The sequence below is a fragment of the Mus caroli genome, unplaced genomic scaffold (assembly GCF_978045245.1).
Source record: "Mus caroli unplaced genomic scaffold, Mus_caroli_1 scaffold_18, whole genome shotgun sequence".
Taxonomy (NCBI): Eukaryota; Metazoa; Chordata; class Mammalia; order Rodentia; family Muridae; genus Mus; species Mus caroli.
In genome coordinates, this window is record NW_028227273.1 from 64192412 (window position 1) to 64214319 (window position 21908).

Consider the following 21908-nt stretch of genomic DNA (forward strand, 5'->3'; position numbering starts at 1 on the left):
ACACCAAATCCTTTCCTCTCCATGCATATGGTGCCATCAGGGTAAAATGCAGCTTGCCTAGAACCTGTGTTCTTTTGACCCAGCTGCTGGCCAAGCTGTCAGAGGGCCAAAGAGGTAACTTGCAGCATGCCAAGGAGCTGGGCACCCTTTCAGGTGGGGAATAAAGGTGATAATCCCCTCATTAACTCCAGCTTCCTGGCCTGGAGGGACAATAGGCTGCTTACCTTCCACAGCTGGAGGCATTCCTTGCGGATCTCTGCCTGCCTAGGCTCACTCAGGGTCCTAGGGAACAAAAGCAGAGCCTTTTATGACCTAAAGGAGTACATCTGCGACAATGGACTAGCCTCTAGAGACAGCTCAGAACTTATAGACTGAAATCACTTCCCTTTCCACAGACTGTAGCCAGCACCACCAGGAGGCCAGTATCCCCTATACACGCCCTTCCCTCCACCCACCAGCACATTCTGATTTCTCCTTTGTTCTCAAAGAAGTGTCACTATGCTGATATTCCACAAGGCAAAAGGAACCCACAAGAGTGGCTTTAAATCACTGTTAAAGAAACGGAGTTGACTGTCACCAGGCAGTGGTGGCACATGCCTTTAATGCCAGTGCTCAGGTGGCAGAGGCAGGCAGAGGATCTCTGAGTATGAGGACAGTCAGGGCTACACAGAAAATCTGTCTCAAAAACCAAAAGGAAGGGAGGGAGGGACGGAGGAAGGGAGGGAGGGAGGGAGGGAAGGAAAGAGAAAGAGCCAGTGGGAAGAGAGCGGTGAGCATGCAGCACTCACGTGTCCTGCACAAACGCGTGGATCTTGGCCAGAGCTTTGATCTGTAGGCTGCAGTAGCTAGGAAAAAAGAAGCCACACATCAACATCAGCACAGAAGTGTAGCCAGAGCAGAGGCCACCTATGTGTGAGGAAGTCGCCGGTGAGGTAAGCGGGCCCACTCAGCAGTTCCATGGGTCCCAAAGACAGCAGAAGAGAACTGAGTGGAACTCGGAGACACTCAGAGTACAAGTCCTGCTGAGAAGAAGGTTCTTCCCCTTCCCTTAAAGAACTGACTAAGGAACAGCAAAGCCCATCCCCAGGACCTGAATAAACGCCAGGCGAGCACTGGCAACTCACCTGGAATCTCAGCACTCTGGAGGCGGCTGCCAACCTCCCCGAGCAAGCTGGCCTGCTAGACTAGGTGAGTTTGGTGAACTCTAGGGTCAAGTGAGAGATCCTCCCTCAATACATAAGGTGAAGAGCAACTGACAACCTGATGCCAACCTCTGGCCTCTTGAAAACAACCAGAGGAAACGACATGATACACAAGGAAAGAATGACAAGGCCAATGGTGGGAACTGGAGTGGCTCTGTGGTTAAGAGCACCCATATCAAATGGCTTACAACCACTGGGAACTACAGCTGGGGGGGGGAGGGGGGGCGTTTCCAATGCCTCTGACTTCTATGGGCAATGGCACTCGTGCACAGACACAAAACAAAAAAGGAAAGAAAATAAATATTTTAAAAAACCCAAGGGTGAGCTTCCCATCAGAAGAAAGGGAAGGAAGAAGTGTGGAATGGTCTATCTTTAAAGTGGTAAAAGAAAAATTCCATATCCAATTCAAATGTTCCTCAAAAATAAAAGACATGCTTTTCTGTGATGTTTTATATGTTGTTTCTTGAGTTTCTTGAGTTAGGGTCTCACTATGTAGCCCTGCCTCTCTGGGGAAGTACAGGAATCTCCTGCCTGAGTGGTGGGGTTACTGGTGCACACCACGATGCCTAAAAAATGCAGTTTTAAATAAACAAAAGCCGGAGATAGTGTCTCTAAAATGAAGTCTATAGGCTGAAACGGAATGACTGCAAATAGGAACTTGGTGCTCCAGGAAGGAAGCTAGAACTTTTGGAAGAGTCGGTGTGTCAGGAAATACCAAGGACAGACAAGACACTGTGATCCCAGCACTCAGGATGATCACCGAGGCAGGAAGACAGCAAGTTCTAACCACCCAAAGCTACACAGAGCACGCAAACTAAGACTTTTTGGAGAGAAAATGAATTATTCACCAAAAAAAGAAGAAGAAAAAAAGCCTAGTTGGATTTCATTATCAAAATTTAAAAGTTTGAGATAGCCAACCTGGAAAGGAAATAAAATTATCTCACTTCACAGATGACATGCCACTGGAACAAGATAGAAAGCCTAGAAATAAATACTCATTTACTACTGTTTATTAGCATTGCTAATCAAGTAGCAAAAGAGTTTTAGAAAGTGTGCCAAGTCCATTTCATAAAGAAAGGACGGTCTGGAAGATCTGAAAAAAATTAATGCCATATCCAAAAAATAATTAAAAATAAAATATCTCAACACATGGGCAAAACTTATAAATTTACAAAAAAACACAGGGAGAGGCCTCATACTAGAAGTACAATAAGAAATGAGTAAGCCAGACCATACTGATGTTACAAACTTCCGTGCCAAGGACATAATACAATGAGAAGAAAATACAGACCAGGAGACAGTATTTCACAATCAAGTCTAGTAAGAGATTAATGCCCAAAATACATGGAGAGCCTTTTAATGAAGTACTTATTTAAAAAAACAAAAAACAAAAAAAAACCTAACACTTAAAAAAAAAAAAAAAAAAAGTGGGGCTGGAGAGATGGCTCAGCGGTTAAGAGCACTGACTGCTCTTCCAGAGGTCCTGAGTTCAATTCCCAGCAACCACATGGTGGCTCACAACCATCTGTAATGGGATCTGATGCCCTCTTCTGGTGTGTCTGAAGACAACTATGGTGTACTCCTATACATTAAATATATATATTTAAAAAAAAAAAAAAAGTCTGGCCGGGCGTGGTGGCACACACCTTTAATCCTAGCACTCGGGAGGCAGAAGCAGGTGGGTTTCTGAGTTTGAGGCCAGCCTGGTCTACAGAGTGAGTTCCAGGACAGCCAGGGCTATACAGAGAAACCCTGTCTCAGAAAACAAACAAACAAACAAAAGTCTGAAGAGGAGAAATGGCTTACCAGTTAAGAATGTACATTGCACTCAAAAAAACAAAAACAAAAAACAAACAAAAAAAAAGAATGTACATTTCAGTGGCCAAGTGGGGCAGTCCACACCTTTAATCCTAGTGCTTGGGAGGCAGGTAACCTGGTCTACAGAACAAGTTCTAGGATAGGCAGGGCTACAAAGAAAAACCTGTTTTGTTTTGTTTTGTTTTTTGAGACAGGATTTCTCTTGTGTCTTGAAAAACCAAAAAACAGAGAACTCAAATTCAGCTCCTAGCGCCCATGTGGGGTGTGGCTCACCCCTGCCTGTAACTCCAGTCCTGGGTGAGGGTGGAGGATGGAGGGGGGTGTCAATTAAAGAAGGGGGAGACATAGCTTTCCAACACCCACCGTAGAACCCCCAACTGACAAAGTTTTGGGCTCCTACAGAACATGCTCTACCCTTGTTTTTCCACGTAATCTCCGGCCTTTAGGCAAGGGTCTTCTCAAGGCCCCAACCACAACTTCTCGTTTCAGGCTCTCTTCCCCGTTAGTCCCAGCTTCCTGTGGGCAGGACTGTGGAGCCAGGGATCCACCTGACTCCCTGGAACAGGACATACTAATAGAACAGAGTAGCCAAAAAGTTGCCCAAAGTCCTCGAATGTCACAGAACCAGCAGAGCAAACCCAGATAACAGAATGTTCTCTAGGCATCCCTCCAACAGTACCAGCAGAGAGCCAGGTAGCTTACCTCTCATTAGACCGTATCATGTAGTCATTAAACTCATGGTCTCCTTTGATCACCATCAAGGGAACTACCAGGTTGACATCAGACTCAGTGTTCCGAAGCTGGTTGAGTTTAATATTCACAGAGAAGAGGTATTCCCGAACATCATCTATGCCCACCTTCAGCCCTTTGCACACCACATACCTGCAGGAGATACCCTGTCACGCCAAGGAGCAAGAGCCTTCCCCCGCCCATTCCTTTACCCTGCCTGCCACTGGAGTCACTGAGCTAAACAGTCTTTCTAGTCAACCTTAAGCCTGAGTTCAAAGGGCAACACAAACTGTGCCTTAAAAAAAGTTACCTCAAGTCCCTCCTTTTCATACAAATTGGTGGCATATGCCTTAAATCCTCCTTGGGAGGCACAGGCAATCGGATTATCTTATTTATGCTCAAGGCCAGCCTGATCTATGTAGTAGGTTCCAGGCCAGCCAGGGCTATACTGTAAAACCCTATCTCAAAATAAAATATATAAGATCTTTTCTTTATATGTGAGACTGTATGTCCATCTAAGAGGTGTTCCCGACTGTCCTGTACCAACAGACATGACTTGGAAAGGCTGTTAACAGACATACTGGATCAAGGTCTCCACCGAAGTCTGCACTTTAACAGGCTACCTGACAATTCGGATCAGCCTTGTTTTCTCTTAATGTTGTCTGTGGGCACCAAGATGCCTGCATACTTCTATATGACAACCCCTTTGCCTATTGCCAACCTATACCCTCTCTTAATAGTCACATTCTTCATGGGCCAACATGAGAATCCCAGATGCAAGTATGGTAAACACAGCTGTGGAGGAGGCACCATTCAAGACCAAGGACCCTGTCTTCTACTGGAGAATCACGCCTCCAAAGTCAAGGTTCCTAACAGTTTGAGAGTTCATGCCAGACAAAAGCACAGGGTTTGCGGCTGATCTGACAGAGAGGAAGTCTTACCGCTCTGAATTGGCAGGCCTGCTGGTGATAGGCTTGAAGAGACACACACGTTCAAAGCAGCAGTACAGGAGGTAAATGAGGCCCACACTGAACGGTGTAAAAAGGTCAAAGGTTTTGCAGACAAAGTGGCCTCCTGGATTGGAGACAAAATGCCCAGGGCAATCAGTGGCTACTGCAGGATGTGGGGGAGGTCACCTCAGACAGTAAAGACAACAAGCCCAAGGTAACTTATGTGACAGCCAGCTGTAGACAGTGCTTTGGGGGGAGGGGGGTCTCTTGCCTTTCCCTCCCTGTATTCCTCCTCTGGTCACCAGCTACCTGATTGATACAACGTTTCTTTCTCCTCTATTTTTCTTTCTTTTTTACATTTCTTAACCAACCCCTGTACTTGTCAGCTATCAGCAGGGTGAGTGGGTCCTTGACGAGGATGGAACTGGGGAAACATCACCTGTGCGGACAACAGACAGTGCCATGAGGAACTGGCACAGCAGGAGCTGCTTGCTGAGGATCTCCTGCAGGTTCTCCTGCCCCTCCACAGAGAAGCCCTGAAACAGAGCACAAGCCCAGAGACAGACAATAAGGGCTGAGAAGCACAGCCTACTACCTAAGCTTCATCGGGGCCGCCATCTGTCTGATCAGAGTTATGTGGTAGTCGCTGCTCAACTCAGGCCACGCACCTGCTTTGTCACTCCCAAACCACACGACCAAGTCTGCTTTTCCAAAGAACGGTCCAGAAAACATTGAATTCCACATGGGAATCCAGGGACAAGTGAGGCAGAAGAGAGGTGAGGCCCTGGCTTTATCACTGGTCAGTCAACAGATAGAAAGGTAAATGTCCTGCTGTCCTCTCCAGGTCCCAGGCCTGACAAAGATTGGACCGAGGATTGCCTTACAGTAACCACTACACTGCCCTGGCTGTGGAGCCCTTCCTTCCAGCTGGCACACACTCTCAGACCAGGGTCTGCTCCAAGAATGCAGGTTGCGATTCCCAGAGCATCTCCCTTCAGCAAAGAGCTGCCAGCCGTGAACCACACTTACAGCCAAGGAAAGGAGTCAGGCAATGGAAGGAGGAACTGGTCTGAATGGTACAGCTTCAGTTTACAAATGACAAGTTCTGGAAATAGTTACACAACAGACTGAGTAGACAAACTACTAAGCTTAGGACAAACCATGTTGTACATTATAATTGTACAGCAGAGAGCAAGAATGCTAGCTTTTGTTAAGCTGTCCCCATAGGCCCAGATCTCACCGATGCAGTCCTATAAAAGTAATGTTAAGCATTGTCTCCCAGACTTAAAGATGTTTCTCAAAATCCACATTTGTTTTAGAGCTAATTAGGTATTCAAAAACAGAGCCAGGCGTGGTGGCACATGCTGGTAGTCCCAGCACTTGGGGGGTAGAGGCTGGAGGATCAGGAGTCAAGGCCAACTTCAGCTTACAGAAAGTCTGAGGCCAGCCTGAGCTATTTTGAGACTCTGACTAAAAAAAAGAAATTTTAAAGATAAGAGAAAGGAAAAGATAGAGATGGGAGGGGGAGAGTGGGAATATGTTCAATGTACAATATATATAAACTTGTATGAAAATATCCTGTACAACACATTACCATATACAACATTTAAAATAAATAACAGAAATAAATCAAAAGGCCAGGCCAGCCCTCCTGCTTCCAAAGCAGAAAATCCTTGAGCTTACAGCCCTGCTGTCTGCTGCAGTAAAGGCAGAAAAGGCAACTGGCAGACCCCACACATCTGCTCAATAGGTGCAGTCCCTTCCTCTTAGCCTGCCCCAACTCTGTCCACCTGTGCCCTACTGTGTACAGGTTTCAGGGAGCCAGGGCATCCTCAGGTCCCTCTAACGCTCTGCTTTCTTCCATACACAAAGAACTCCAAAGGCTCTTCTCAACCCAAGCTCTGCCATCCTGTAGCAAATGACATTCTGTCTGTCCTTCCTCCCAAAATGACTGGCATGAGAGGGCTCCCCTGGGCTATGAGATACTGGATGAGAGGGCCTCTGCTAAACAGTGTGGTGGCAGGTTTCCTCTGCATCCCAAGGAGCTGCTCGGGTAGACCCTTGAAAACTCACGTTAGCTAGCTAAGGGCCTCCATGGACTCTGTGCTGCTGCTGCTACTGCTCAAGTATCTGTCAGTGCACATGAGGCTCAGAAGCCACCTGGAGACAGCCTCCAACAGCAACAACCCGGCTGACAAGTGCCGGCAGGGTGCCTCCCATTCAGTTCTGCCTAGCTGACCCCAGCTGGGGCCCACGCTCCACCAGTCCCTCAGCAACTAGAGGCTTTTCCGTCAGCACAGTGAGCTCAAGCAAATGTTTTTTACAATAGGAGAATCTTTATAAAAATTGTAGGAAAATGTATAAAATAAATAAAAATGTGCATCCCTATGATATGAACATTGAGTTACCATTTATTGGGTCAGCTCAAGAGCAAAACTAAAGCATTTTTCAAGGGCAGCTAGGGTGGGGGTGGGGGGTCGTCAGCATAGCACTTACTAAGGATGCCCAAGGCCAAGGGTTCAATTCTAAGCACACCAAACAAAACAAACCTCTAAATTCACAACACACCCATAAAGCGTCTTTCCAGAGGGAGTCACCTACCCCATCTGCCATCACAAAGTGGACGCCCTTGCGATCTGTGTTGTCCAGGACAAAATTCCGAAATGCATTGATGTTCTCTGGGCGGGTGATATCTCCATCTCCATCGACCCCACCCTCACCTGATGGGACACAAAAAACTATGAATTTATCTGCTTCCAGCAGCCAGGCCAGGAGCTCCGAGAAGCAGGACCCATCCGGGCTATGCTGATAAGCCGGCAAGAGCCAACCCCTGCTCTCAGAAGCCACAGTTCAAAGGGAACTGACCAACCTAAAGTTATCAACTGAAGCAGAGGATCTTGCTTTTCAAAGCACTTATGTTTAAAAACCAGTATTAGCTAGGCATGGGGGCTCAGGCCTACAGGTATTCATAAGGCTGAAGCAGAAACACTGCCCATAAATTTAAGGCCAGTCTGGGCTACACAGGGAGTTTTACATTGGCTTAGAATACAAAGTGACCCCCATCTCAAAACATCAAATCCTAGCACTTGGGAGACTAAAGCAGGTGGAAGACTAAGGCCAGCCTGGTCTACACAGCTGAATTCCAGGCTAGCCAGGGTTACATAAAGACCCTGTGTCAAAGCAAGCAAACAAACAAAGAGAATAAAAACAAACCATGAGAAAACAAAACAACAACCACCACCTCCATAAGAACTGTTAGGAAAGAATTCAGGATCCGCTGACACATCACAGTCCGTCTGTCAGGGCAGAGGGACTGCTGTAACTGCCGAGCTGCTAGTGAGTGCAGTTCATACCAACACACTGGGCTGCAGCTGGGCTTATGACCCAGCTTTGTTAATAACTGCCAGTTTCCAGCTAGGAGTCAGGCAGTTTCATTACCCCCGTCACCACACACGAACCACCATCCTGCAAGGAGAACTGTACGGCTTTGATGAGTTTACTTAGGGAGTACAGGCCGGTGGTTGAAAAAACAAAAAACAAGACAGATGCTTGAGAGGGAGTTAAGACCCTCACGCCAGGGTCTGTGAATCCTGGCTAACAGAACAGGAAGAGCACAGGTAGCAACAGCTTGGGCCTTGAAGTCCCCACATGGGAGCGGAGCAAGCCTCCTATTTCCTAGTCCCCGCCCTGCTCAGTGTCCCTACCATAGTAGGGCTCGAAGAGCTCGCTGGAGGCCGAGTAGAAGTCCTCCAGCTTGAAGTCGTTGGGGCCCTTGAGCGTCATCCCAAAGCCCTTTGCGTGCCACTTCTTCCTCCACAGCACGTACTCGGAGAAGCCTCCCGGGCCTGCACACACATCAGCAAAGTAGAGAAGGTCAATGTCCGACTCCTTCAGCAGTGGCTTCTGCAGAGAGAGGTGGAAGAAAAGGAGATCGGGAAACAGGTGGCTCAGTGAGGAAAAGAAAGGAGAACTCAAGGAAGAGGAGGCAAAAGAATAGAAGTACTTATCAGCAAGCATGATCCAGCACTCCCCACACCCAGACACCTCCTTGGTCACCACTGCCCACTGGAGCTTCCTCACCCAAAACATCCTTAGCAACTTTCCCCCAGCCAGGCCGACTCAAGACTCCTCAGACAAGTACCTCTGTGGCTATCTAAGTGCTGTCTCCATGTCTCAGGGTCCTGCCCTCACCACACTGGCCCTTGCTTGTACCCTGGTAAGTGGAACACTGCAGACAGAATGAAATACTGAGACACACAGCAGCTGGCACAGAGCTGGGTTGGAGTCTAGGAGACCTGAGTATTAGATGACGGCTCTCCCTAAGCAGCCCCTGTCTGGTGGCTGTAGCATGACCCAAACCCCCAGCTTCAAGGGCCTGCCTTCCTACAAGGCAGCCTCAATCTTCCCTCCCTGGCTCCTCCTCCCGTGGTGCCCTTCAGTTGCCTTTATTTTGGAATAAGTTTATACTTCGATAACCAACAGAGTGCAGAGTTCCCATGCTTCTCATGTAGCTGCCAGTTTTTTTTTTTTTTTTTTTTTTTTTTAGGTTTTTTTCGAGACAGGGTTTCTCTGTGTAGCCCTGGCTGTCCTGGCACTCACTTTGTAGACCAGGCTGGCCTCGAACTCAGAAATCCGCCTGCCTCTGCCTCCCGAGTGCTGGGACTAAAGGCGTGCGCCACCACGCCCGGCTGGCGTAGCTGCCAGTTTTACTGACAGTCTGCATAAGCACGGCATGGTTGTTGGGACTACGAGAGCAGGATTAGTACAGCACTGGTAAAGTCCAGGCTTCAGACTTCACTGGCTCCCTTTTGCTGCTAGAACACACCACACACTACCCTCCTGTGTCCTCTTGCCTTTGTCCAATGCATGCTGGGAGCTGCTGAGGAGGCATAGGAGACGCTAGTCTAGTGGCAGTAGTCTCTGGGGACCCTCAGAGGCCCCATGTCATGTTAGGACTGATGAGAACCCCCCCCCCCCGCCCAAAAAAATTCACTTGCCTTTTTATTGATAGTATTTTTTTCTCCTTTTTTAGGTGTGTAGGGAGGGTGGGGGGCTAGGTAGGGGCCAGTTTGAGACAGGGTTTCTCTCTAGCCCTGGCTGTCCAGGAACTTGCTCTGTAGATCAGGCTGGCCTCAGAGCCGCCTGCCTCTGCCTCCCACGTGTTAAGGTTGAAGGCGTGCTCCACCAGCAGCAGCCTGGCTAGTGACAGTCTATGTCTGCCTCATGTCACTTTACTGGTCAGCAGCAGGTGCTTCAGCTTCACACATTGCCCTGGGCCAGCACAGTGACCTCCCAACTGACTATGAACTGTAAGAGTGAGTGACCACAGAACCCTACAGCTAGCCTGCTCTGGGATTCCTTCCTTCCTGGCTGGGGCCACCTCAGTCTTCCTATCCTACAAGTTGGAGAAAGCTGGCAGACTATCCAGGGTTGCGTGACTGCTAGATAAGAGCAGAAATCATAATGTATTTGCAACCCTGTCACTCTTAGGTGTCAAAGGCTAGCAAGTGAGCACATCTCTGGAGAAAGCGACTTTAGCCAGAGTAAAGCTCACCAACCTTTAACAAGCCCACCCAGGAACACTGGGACCTGTCAGCTCTTCCCCAGCCTGCTCTCTACTCTACCCCAGTATTCTGGAATGGATTCTGGGATTATAATCATTTACATATACACCAAGAGACCTAACAGCATTTGCCAAGGCCATCATGTAGCGTTGTTCTGCAGTCAGCAGAGTGGGTGTGGGGCAGGAGTCCTAGCCTAAGTCTAAGTACTCTAGCACTGCACAGAAGAAACCAATCCTCAGCATGGATGCCTTAGCCCTGGGCGCCGACCTCTCTGGCCAAAGGGAAAGCAGGAAACTCAAGGACTCATCCTAGGATTTCAAAGCCAGTGGCTTCTAGGTGCGTGGTACTGTACATATTCAGCACTTGGAAAGAAAGCTGAAGCAGGAGGATTACTGCAAAGTCAAAGATAGTCTGGGTTACATAGCAAGACCTTGTAATGAGACAAGAGGCCTGTCCAGAAGTCTGCTCAGGAAGGAATCGCTAGTTCTTAGCTCTGCCACTCCCTCACTATGCAGTCAAGGACAAGCACGTATCTGAAGCTATTAAGCTCGATAGTTCAATTATAAATTGGGTGTAGGCATTTTTCTAGGCTGCTGTAGGATTAAATAATGCAACCTGTGGCAAAAATCTTTCTTTCTTTTTTTTTTTTTACGAAGATTTATTATTATTTTTTTTTATTATATGTAAGTACACTGTAGCTGTCTTCAGACACACCAGAAGAGGGCATCAGATCTCATTACAGGTAGTTATGAGGCACCATGTGGTTGCTGGGATTTGAACTTAGGACCTTCGGAAGAGCAGTCAGGTGCTCTTACCTACTGAGCCATCTCACCAGCCCCCGGCAAAAATCTTTCTAAACTATAAACTAGCCACAAATATACGGTGGCATTATATTCAACTAGATCAACTTCCTTAGAGTCAAAACTCTAGTCATTTCCGTATTCTTCTCCTCTATCTGCCAAGTGCAGTATTATTCATAAAGTGAGTAAGGGCCCTGTCGAATTCTCTATTGCTACTCACAAGACAGAAAGGGAATCCCCACATTCACTGTCTTCCATCCCATGTTACGGGCAGGCTTCTTTTAGATAAACAAAATCCTGAGCACAAAATCCTCCTCTCTCCTTCTCTATAGCCCAAGCTTCCAGTTTTCCAGTGCTTATGCAATAATTTGTCTGACCTAAAACATTAGGTCCCAGTGTGCCTATGCTTCTGGCCACTCCCACGCCTGCTGGCAACAGCCCCCTAGAACACACTAGGCTAGGCTTTTACTCTGGTCCTCTGGGAAAATAGAGATGAAAAAGAAGAACACACAGTGCACTAGACAGAAACTACTTTTTACATTGGGAGTGCAAAGACATACCACTGACAGGGTGATTCTCCCTGGCTAGTATCTATCAATCAGTTCAGGTCAAGCAGCTGCCTGAAGCTGTCCAAACATGCGGCATTTCCCTACGTAACAAGCATCCACTTGGGCCTGAATGGTAGAGTCCTGGTGCCTACACTTCACTCTCATGACAGCACCAGACAATAACCAGATTCCAGCTGCTGAGGTCGTCTAGGTTCAAAGCCCAGATGATGCTGTGGCTTCTCATCAGCTTGAGGACCTCCTCTGCTAGGCAGGGGCTTTACAGGAAATCACTGGGAGCTCAGAAAATTAAATCAACATTGTATCAACCTAATTTTCTCTAGATGCTAATTCCAAGAGCCTCTGTGCTGCCTGCTGGCCCTGGAAGATGGGAGAGAGCCCTGGGAAAGCAAATGAGTAAAGGCTGGAGGGTCTACGTGCCAGTTTTTACCAGCATGGGACAAGTAGTTAGGCAGGTAGAGCTGAAACATCAAAGAACTTGGAAATAAGTTCCTCTAGCTGGGGAGTAGTGAAGGGGGCGGAGTCTAGTAAAATGAGAGTTTGTAAAGCAGAAACAGGTTTGGGGACAACTGGCTCCTGGCCCTGTCACTGGAAAGGAAACCAACTTTCTAGGAATGGGTAAGCTCGTTGACCCCAAAGGGAATTCTAGAATGAAATTTCCCTTTTGGCTTTCTCTATCACTATGGAGGGCTGACGTTCAGAGAAATGAGATGAAACAGAGCAGAAAATCATTTTGCTCTACCGCATCTAGAGAAAGGCCAAGCCTCATAATTACGATCCCACACAGAGCTTGTTCAGAGTAGCAGAAAGAGAAAATGACCCTGCTGAAATCACAGATCTTTAGGGCCTGGCACGCAGGACCACTCCTGGGACCAGGAAGCACTGAAGGACTCTATCTGGGGAATGCAGCAAACACATCTCTATTGCATAGCAGGAACACACTCGCACTGAACAAATGGTGATCTGCAGGCTACCCAAGCTTAAATGCACTTGACACCACAAAATCTTACCCCAGAAGAGTCCAGGGGATTTGTGAACATACGATCAAACACAAAATCCATGTTAGCCATCTTCATTGCTGCCCTGTAACAAAGCAAGATAGAAAAGCATGGGTCAACCCCAGGATATGGAAAACCAAGGCTCAAATCAAAGCAGAGATGTGCAAACAGGAAGCAGTGAAGTCCAGCCCACCTGTTTAGGAAGAATACGCCTCGGATCATCTCATAGGGATTGGCTCTGGTGCGCGCTCGCCGCATCTCCTCCCCATCCAGGATGTCAAACACACTCTGCCAAAGAGAAAGACACTCTAGAGCATCACCATCCCAGGCCTCTGGCGTCCGACAGAGGGTTTGCCCTCTAAGGAACTGGGTTCCTATTGTATCACAGCTTTGAAATAGCCAGTTGTGTAACCCTGACAAGTTGCTCAATCTCCCTGACCCTCAATTACCTCACCTGTAAAGTGGTAAAAGCCCAGCGAAGCAGGTGCCTGGCTTGTGTTAAGTGATTAAAAGCACCCCTGCTACACAAAAAACCAACTCTTGTCCAGCTAATCCTCCCAGCAAACTGTTTCCCCATGACACCACAACCTACCAAGGGACTGAAGTCCCAGCATTCAGCTCCACTGACTGGAACTCAAAACTTAAAAACAGGCTGGGTGGTGGCACACGCCTTTAATCCCAGCACCCAGAAGGCAGAGGCAGGCAGATCTCTGAGTTCAAAGCCAGCCTGGTCTACAGAGTGGGTTCTGAGACAGCCAGGGCTACACAGAGAAAACCTGTTTCAAAAAGCCAATACAAACAGACAAACAAGCACTCACACAAACACAAGCGCATGTACATGCACACCATACACACACACACCACACACATACCTTCTAACTGTCCTCTCCAACTTCCCCTTTAGAAACAGATATCCTCACTTCACTTGAGATATGGTTCCCTATGGATATATTTCCAACCCTGTCTGCACAAAGAAGAGCTCTGTGAGGTGGCCTTCATTTCTCTACCCCACTTCCTCCTCAAAGTGTAACTGGTGTGTGCTTCCTGCCCTGCACCAGGTCAGAGGATGCAAAGGAAGCGAACACCCAAGTGCTGTTACACACTCCGACTTCATTTAACACTCAACACCAACTTTACAGAGAAGACACTCAGAAACACCCAAGCTACTAGCCCAAGGTCACAAAAGCCCAGTAGAAATGAGGTTGAAATACTGATTTGATACTACAAAATGATTCCCAACTTTCCCTTCAGCAGGCCCCTTGAGTATTACCAGGCTTTGACACAGTGAGGTTTGGTGAGGCCTCTGCCAACTGCTCACCACATGGACAACACCAGTCTGAGGCCAGAGGGTTACCAGAAAAGCACTGCCTTGGACACACCACCACATATACTTCCATTCCCATCTCCAGGAAAAAACGTAAACAACCACACTCCCACAAGCAAGCAAACAAGCAAACAAGCAAACAAAGGCCCCATGCCCTCACCCACGGCTTGCCGCCTGGCCCAGCCCAGCCTTACCTTACACTTGAGCATACTGTGAAGCAGCTCTTCCCCACAGAACTCTGTTTCATCTTCAATAACCATCTTTCTCTGTGGGGAGAAGGAAATCATAAATACTGACCCAGTGTAACTATTTCCTGAAGAGTGAGAGATTAGGGAGTGCTCAGAGCAAGAGGGGACTTAAGTCCCTGCCAAGAATCAGCAATCCTTGAGGGGACAAAGAGACAATCCCAAATCCCTCTGGCTGTGCTCCAGATGGCTGTGAGATGAAGCAGGCTGTTGGGAGCTCTGGGTGGATACCATATGGTCACAGCATGCCCAAATGCTGAGGCTGGAAAGAGCACAAAGGAAGGAGATACACAAGCTGTCTGCCCCTAGAGCAAAGGCAGACGACGGGGCTCCCCCACATGACAAGCCTGTACTTCATCTAGTAAGCCACTCACTCTGACATGAGCAGAAATGCTGGGTACTAGGCACTGACTTGTGAGCTTTACAGAAGACAAGGACCCAACTAGTCCTCACCAATGTCAGGTCTAGCCCAGCCCATCCAAGCATCACTACCTCAAAGACAGCATCCAAAATTCTCGGGTCCTAAAGGTCCCCCCTCCCATGGGGTGTGTGTGTGTATGTGTGTATGTGAAGGTATATCCAAGCAATGACATGCTTGTAGTGTTCAGAGGACAACCTCACGAGTTGGTTCTCTGCAGCCACATTCCATCAGGCCTACATACAAGTGTCTTTTCCCACTGAGCCATCTCTCTTGCCTAGTGTCAAACTTTACACTTCTCAAAGTCACTGAGGGAGCTGAGGGTATATATAGTTCAGGATAGAATATTTGGGTCTGGTATACACAAGTTCAATCCCTAACACTCTACAAACAAATAAACAAACAAAACCTCCCAAGAGCTATTGTTTATATGAATTAGATAGTAGTTTATTAAAAGAAATCAAAACTGAGATTCTTAAATGTTCATTACTGGGCTGGTGAGATGGCTCAGTGGGTAAGAGCACCCGACTGCTCTTCCGAAGGTCGTCCAGAGTTCAAATCCCAGCAACCACATGGTGGCTCACAACCATCCACAACGAGATCTGGCGCCCTCTTCTGGAGTGTCTGAAGACAGCTACAGTGTACTTATATATAATAAATAAATCTTAAAAAAAAATGTTCATTACTTCAAAAAAGTAATGTGCTAAATCATTTTATTTAAAATAAAATTTTCAAAATGAAGTTTACTCCTGGACATTCTTCAGTGTGTGGCTTGGACAAGGAAGGGGCCGGTCCCCTGCCTTGATTTGCATCTTAATCAGCTGTTGCAGGCAGGCACTGGCCTCTGGAAAGCCCCATTAGACACAAGGAGATGGGGGAGCGGGGGTCGTGAAGGCAGCTGTGACCCCGGAGCACTCCTGAGGTCACCCTACCCCTCGAGACCACACTGAGTGGTAACCACTCACCTCACTTTCAGTTTTCTAGTATGACATTAAACAAGTGCCTTTGCTGACAATGTCCTTGTCACTCTGAGGACAGAATGCTGTCCTGCACTCCCTGAACAGGGACTAGCAGTGAGCAGAGGCTGCACAGACACAACACAGGTGACTCCTAAGGCACCCACTGAGGGGAAACAAGGGTAACTGTTTCTACTTTCCAGGTTTCATGCCACACCTCCTGGGGCACACCAATGATACCACTTCCACATTTCTCTAACTGCAGTAAGCATACATCAGACCCAAGAGAAAAAAAAGCAAAGGCAGAAAGGGGTATGTTTTCTAGAGAGCCCAAAGAGCCTACCTTTCCTACGACCATCCAGTCACTCATTTCCCGAGAGTCAGGAATTTCAGTGGTACATTCTGGAAACCACGACACTTGCTCACAGGCATTGGGCTAAAAACCAAAAAACAAGGCAGACAAGTCAGATGAGACAGGCCTTAGGATTCTGCCCAACTCACTAGGGTTTCCCCAAAACAACGACAGGCTGAGAAGGATCTAAGCTGGTGATGTGAAATACAAGTGGTCAGACATGATAATTGGAAGCTAGAACTCCGGAGCACAGCTCAGACTCTGCTTTGAATCCTTTAGGAAGTTTCTGGATCATCAGGGTTCCTCTCGTCTGTTTCAGTGTTACTTGATGACTGTCTGTTGTGCGTAAACACTCAACTGCAGAATGCAGGAAGAGTCTTTGGCTTAAAGCATTTAATAAGAGCCCAAGGACAGAGAAATAACTAGGCAGTGTCACATAATTACAACTGTCCTAAAGCCTTTCAGTTCTGTTCACAACATAATCCAGAAAACAGCAGATTGTCTCCCCCAGCACCGACTCCAGGAGAGCAGAGCAGCTCTAATGGCTGAGCAGGGGTCTCACCCGGCCCTGCACTGACTTCCCTTGCAGAGCCGCTGAAGAGTGATGCCCTTTACAGCACACTGTTGTGGTTGCTCAGAGGTTGGGACTGAATATATTTCAGTCTCCAAATCACTGGCCAGTGAGTCCAGGACTAGAACACTGAGGCTCCTACCCCAGTGGCTAACCTGAGTGGCAGCTGAGCAGACGGCTTCCCAAGCAAGAATCACCATTGAAAGCCGAGGCAATGAGATTAAAGGTAATATTACATGCTCTGAAAGGCATAACATGGTATCACAATGCAAAGTCTTGGGGCAAGGCAACCACTATCAAGACAGAAAAGTTAAAAAGGAAAATCACCACAGCCTTTATGCATGGATCTGGTAGTAAGGTATGGTTTCTTCTCCCCGTCTAATCCATACCTTTAAGCATAAATGCAAACTATACGCAGTACATGACAAGAAACCCAAATACACATTGGACATCCCTTTGATGGGTAAAAACAAAACCAATCTCCCCACAGATGCCTGTACATTAAGACTACTCAGGGGGTAGATTTGCCTGAGACGTCAAACCTTGAAAGACACATGGGCTCCAGGAACCACCACTCTCCTTGTGCCCCACCTAGCCTCACTCGCCTTAAGGAAGTGGCTCTCAACTGACTATGCAGCCTCTGCCTGAGACAGTGAATTATGGTTGATGGTAACAGCAATAGCCTCACCACAGAAAAGGGATTTTTTTATAGCCTATCTCCTTAAAAAGCGATTTTTACAATCGACTTTCATTCTTCAAATTTAACAAAGTGTATTCAGGTTCTGCCCCATGAAAGGATCAGAGCCATTACTTACTTGTTCCACACAAATGAAGATGAGGAAAACCCTCGGTCTTTCTAAGGCCACAGCTCCATGTAGCCACAACTATAAATCTTTACCCCATCCTACAGTGTCCCATCCACAGCATCCACAGGCAACAGAGCAGGCCCACCATGCAGTGTTAGGTCAGGGTCCGTCAGAATCGGAGAAAATCCCAGTACATTTTCTCCATACACAGCTCACTGGCCTCCTTTCCTTGAGATGTCACAGAGTCAAGCACCGCAGCGGTTTCCCGGCATTCAGAGCCACTGCTGCCTAACTACAGCCACCATGCTGTGGTCAGACAACTGTGCTGTTCCCTGACCTCAGCTCTGCAGCGCTTAGATTACTGTTGTCCTCGGGTGCTTTTATCAAACCTTGACACCTCAAACCCTTGAGGAATAAGGAAAAATGGGTAAAACTTCAACACTATCTGTGCATAACAAAGAAAAAGCTTCTCTTCGGACTGGAGCTATGGCTTGGCGGTCAGTGCTTTCCTGGAAAGTGTAAGATCTAAAGTTTGATTCTCATCCCTGCAGAAGTTTCTTTGGCTCACAACAAATACAATCAAGTAATAAACAACCGAGCCGCCTGTACAGCAGGAGCAGCACTCAAGCGAGCACCTGCTCAGGACCTGGCTGACAAACCTGAGAGGACAGAAGCTAAGAGGCTCCTACTCTGTCCTGCACACGAGCGGGAAGGGGTGCTCACCTGCCTGTCCAGCCCTCCTAGAGAGAGAGCTCCCTAGCCTGTGAGGGCTGCGAGGAATATCCCACTTAGCCTCCAAAGGGCTTTGTGTAGCCAGTTTCCTCTTCCATACTGTCTGCTAGCCTTAGTCCTAGAAAGCAGAACACGCCGCAGCCTCTGCATGCTGCTCCAAGGGTTCTTTTCTGTCTCAGGGTTTCTACTGCTGTGATGAAACACCACAACCAAAACGCCATTGAGAAGGAAAGTGACTAGGCTCACCCAGGGCAAGAACCTGGAGGCAGAGCTGATGCAGAGGTCATCGAAGGGTGGCTGCTTGATCAGTCTTTCTTTTTTGTTTGTTTGTTTTTTGAGACCGGGTTTCTCTGTGTAGTCCTGGCTGTCCTGCAACTCACACTGAAGACCAGGCTGGCCTTGAACTCATATATCGCCTGCCTCTCCTTCCTAGGGATTAAAGGCATGCGCCACCATCAATGCCTGAGTACCCAGGACCACCAGCCCAGGAGTGGCATCCCCCACAATGAGCTGGGCCCTCCCCCATCTATCACATACTACACCAGAGACTTGTCCAATCTGCTGCCCAATTGAGTTCTCTCTTCTAAATGACTCAATCTGGTGTTAAGCTGACATAGGACCCTACTCAAACTGCCTCCCAAGGGTTCTAATTTGTTAAACTACGGTTTCAGAGAACCACCCACTCCAGAACACCAGCAGCTCTCCTGTTTCCCACCCTCACCAGTTACCTCCGGCTCATCTCGCCAGTCCACATTCAGCTCCTGATCGAAGCCCTGCAGCGTCAGACCCAAACCACGGCGACCTTTCTGATTGGAGGTCTCCACGATGTCCTTCCGACCCTGGCTGTATTTACCCAATCCCTCGCCTTCCCTGAAGCCCATCTTGGCCTGAAAAAAAGAACAAAGCACAGTTAATTCAGTCGACAATCATTTATTTAGTCTCTTATCACAGGCCATCCAGTGATAAACTCTGAGAAGTATCGATGACTGAGGCCTACAGTCTGCCTGTTAGTCTAACAATGGCAGGAAGCATACCTAACTCACTGTGGGCCAGTGTCTGCTCTGCAGGTGAAAGTCTAGGACAATCCCAAGTTAGATAAATCACTGTAGCACTGTAATTAAAAGCACCAAAAATACTTAATGAATCTCACTGGACGTTTGCAGCCATTTTGTCTGACTAAGTGAACAGGAGATCCAGAGTAGAACCCTGCTCAGAGAGAACCTCATTTAGGACACAGCAGTGTCAAGTCAAGCAGGAGCTTGGTCTTACCCTTTGCCCAGGCATGTGGCCTTCAGGCCAGGACAGGGAGGGCTCACAGGAACCATCAGTTAGCAGAGTAATTTGAAAGTTCACTTCATGTAAAACAGAGAGGGTTGGACACGTGGAGGGCTTGGCACAGAAATGCCTTCTTAATGGCAGCTAAAAGGTATAAATATGTGCACGCTAGACCCCAGAGTTACTAGACAACGGTAAGACCTCCATGACCAGGGACCCAAGTCCCAAATCCCACAACTCTTACCCAACTGAGGCACTTCAGTGCCAAGAACTAATTCCTCCTAGGGAGAGGGGGTCCCCACTCCGTTTGAAAGCTGCTGTTGAAGCTTAGGCATGGGCAGGCTCTGTAGAGCCATGACCCTTTCCCAGGGTCTTAGTCCTGGGCTTTCCCAAGCTCCACCCACCCAAAGCTTACAAGCTTCAGGTTAGAGCCTGACCTAAGACTTCAGCAGGGCATGCCTCATTCTGAATCTAATCCAACAAAATTACAGGAGCCCACCATGACACTGGTGAAGCTGGAGAGAGGCAAATGTGGCCATCTCTACACTTTATCAGCCACTACATTTTATAGAGTGAGCAGCTTCCCTTCTCATCTTGGTTCCTGCAAGTAGGTATGAAAGCAGAGAGAGCTGGGTCTTACATGGAGATAGATCATGCTGCCTACTTTTCAGCACCTCAGAATCAAAAGGCATCGAGTCCTTCCCTTTAAGAGTCTTCACTATCACAGTCAGCTATTGGATGTATCACAGGGCTCCCAATGGAGAAGCTAGAGAAAGTACCCAAGGAGCTAAAGGGATCTGCAACCCTATTGTTGGAACATGATGTACTAACCAGAACCCCGGAGCTCTTGTCTCTAGCTGCATATGTATCGAAAGATGGCCTAGTCGGCCATCAATGGAAAGAGAGGCCCATTGGACTTGCAAACTTTATATGCCCCAATACAGGGGAATGCCAGGGCCAAAAGAATGGGAATGGGTGGATAGGGAAGTGGGGGGTGCTATGGGGGACTTTTGGGATAGCATTGGAAATGTAATTGAGGAAAATATGTAATAAAAATATTTAAAAAAAAAAAAAAAAGAGTCTTCACTAGAGCAAAGGCAGCACGAAGCCTCCACAAGCACTGGCATGCACCCAGTCCAGCAAAGCACATTCACAAATACTTATGATGGTCAAGAAGTAGTGAGGACATTGAGCTGTGATCTAGTTCTGCAGGACAGCACATCCTGACACTTTTCACGGATGACGCCGATACGACAGACATGTCTGAGGAGGCTGCTCTTTCTCTACTAAATTTCAACAGCCAAACACGGGGTGGTGGTGGCACACACCTTTAATCCCACCCTTTAGGAGGCAGAGGCAGGCAGATCTCTGTGAGTTTGAGGCTAGCCTGGTCTAGAGTGAGTGAGTTAGTTCCAGGATAGCCAGGGCTACACAGAGAAACCTTCTGTCTTGAAACACCCAAATAGCCCGGCATGGTGGCACACATCTTTAATCCCAGCACTTGGGAGGCAGAGGCAGGCGGATTTCTGAGTTCGAGGCCAGCCTGGTCTACAGAGTGAGTTCCAGGACAGCCAGGGCTACACAGAGAAACCCTGTCTCAAAAAAACAAAAAGAAAAAAAGAAAAGAAAAAGAAAAAGAAAAAAGAAAAACCAAAATAAATAAATTAACAGCCAGAAAGAAAAAAAAATACTCACAACCTATATCCTGTGCTAACTTGTGCCCTACCCCACCCCCCAACACCAATACACCCTGGCCCTCTTCCTCTCCCTCTTTTGGGCAACTTTAGAAGTCCATTCTAAGCCAAGACATACCATAAGCCTCTGGGAAACACTGTTATACATGGAATATCGGGACGATGTTCCCTCCACAAGGGAATCTGCTTTGAAGGCATCTTTGAAGCCATCAGAGCAGGGCTGCTTCCCCTCGGTCTCACTGTCAGATCCACTGAGGCTTGTAGCAGATGCTGGGGAAGAAGAAGAGAAGCGTTAGGTGGGTCCAGATGACAGGACTGCCTCATGCACCCACAGTCCACATGTTCCACCTATGTCTAGCGTGGGTCCTGCACTCAATGGAGGTCACTGTGACATCTCTACTCTTGCCAGCTATATACATATATGTCATCAACGTTCCTGTTGACATGAAACACGCCACAGAGCAGGAATGCACACATAACCATTTCCTTACCTCACTTTCAGTTCTATCTACTATCAAACTGAGATGATAAAACCTGCCTCATCAGGCTGCTTAAAAACTAAACAATATGGAAGAAAGCACACTATCAACTGTAATGTGTACGGCGATGGTGCTGGTGTTTTCCAGTAATGCTCAGTAATTAACATCTATTTCTCTTAAAAATTATCTTTCATTTTTATCCCACTCCTCCATCTGTTTGTTTGCATGAGGACCTGAAGAGTGATTATGTGTGACGTCCAGGAGACACTTATGGTTGGTTCCTTCTTTCTACAGAGTAGGTTCAGAGATTGGATTCATGTCTTCAGACTTGGCAGGAAGCATCTTTACCTGCTGAGACATCTCTCCCACCCAAATTTCTCAATTTTGATTGCTTAACCTCCTAGTTAGTTCCCTTTGCATTCACAGTCC

General features: G+C 47.6%; 1 protein-coding gene across 1 annotated transcript in view; it reads right to left on the bottom strand.

Annotated features, from left to right (window-relative positions):
- Cmtr1 (cap methyltransferase 1) overlaps positions 1 to 21908 on the bottom strand; it is a 42881-nt gene that overhangs the window by 7955 nt on the left and 13018 nt on the right. The window contains exons 3-15 of the mRNA XM_021149870.2: positions 21119 to 21270; positions 18760 to 18918; positions 15914 to 16006; positions 14146 to 14217; positions 12821 to 12915; positions 12640 to 12712; positions 8404 to 8602; positions 7301 to 7419; positions 5139 to 5235; positions 4691 to 4823; positions 3723 to 3902; positions 789 to 845; positions 225 to 282 (exon numbers count right to left, since the gene is read on the bottom strand). Coding sequence (XP_021005529.1) covers positions 225 to 282; positions 789 to 845; positions 3723 to 3902; positions 4691 to 4823; positions 5139 to 5235; positions 7301 to 7419; positions 8404 to 8602; positions 12640 to 12712; positions 12821 to 12915; positions 14146 to 14217; positions 15914 to 16006; positions 18760 to 18918; positions 21119 to 21270 — 1487 coding nt within the window. The remainder of the gene's footprint in view (positions 1 to 224; positions 283 to 788; positions 846 to 3722; positions 3903 to 4690; positions 4824 to 5138; positions 5236 to 7300; positions 7420 to 8403; positions 8603 to 12639; positions 12713 to 12820; positions 12916 to 14145; positions 14218 to 15913; positions 16007 to 18759; positions 18919 to 21118; positions 21271 to 21908) is intronic.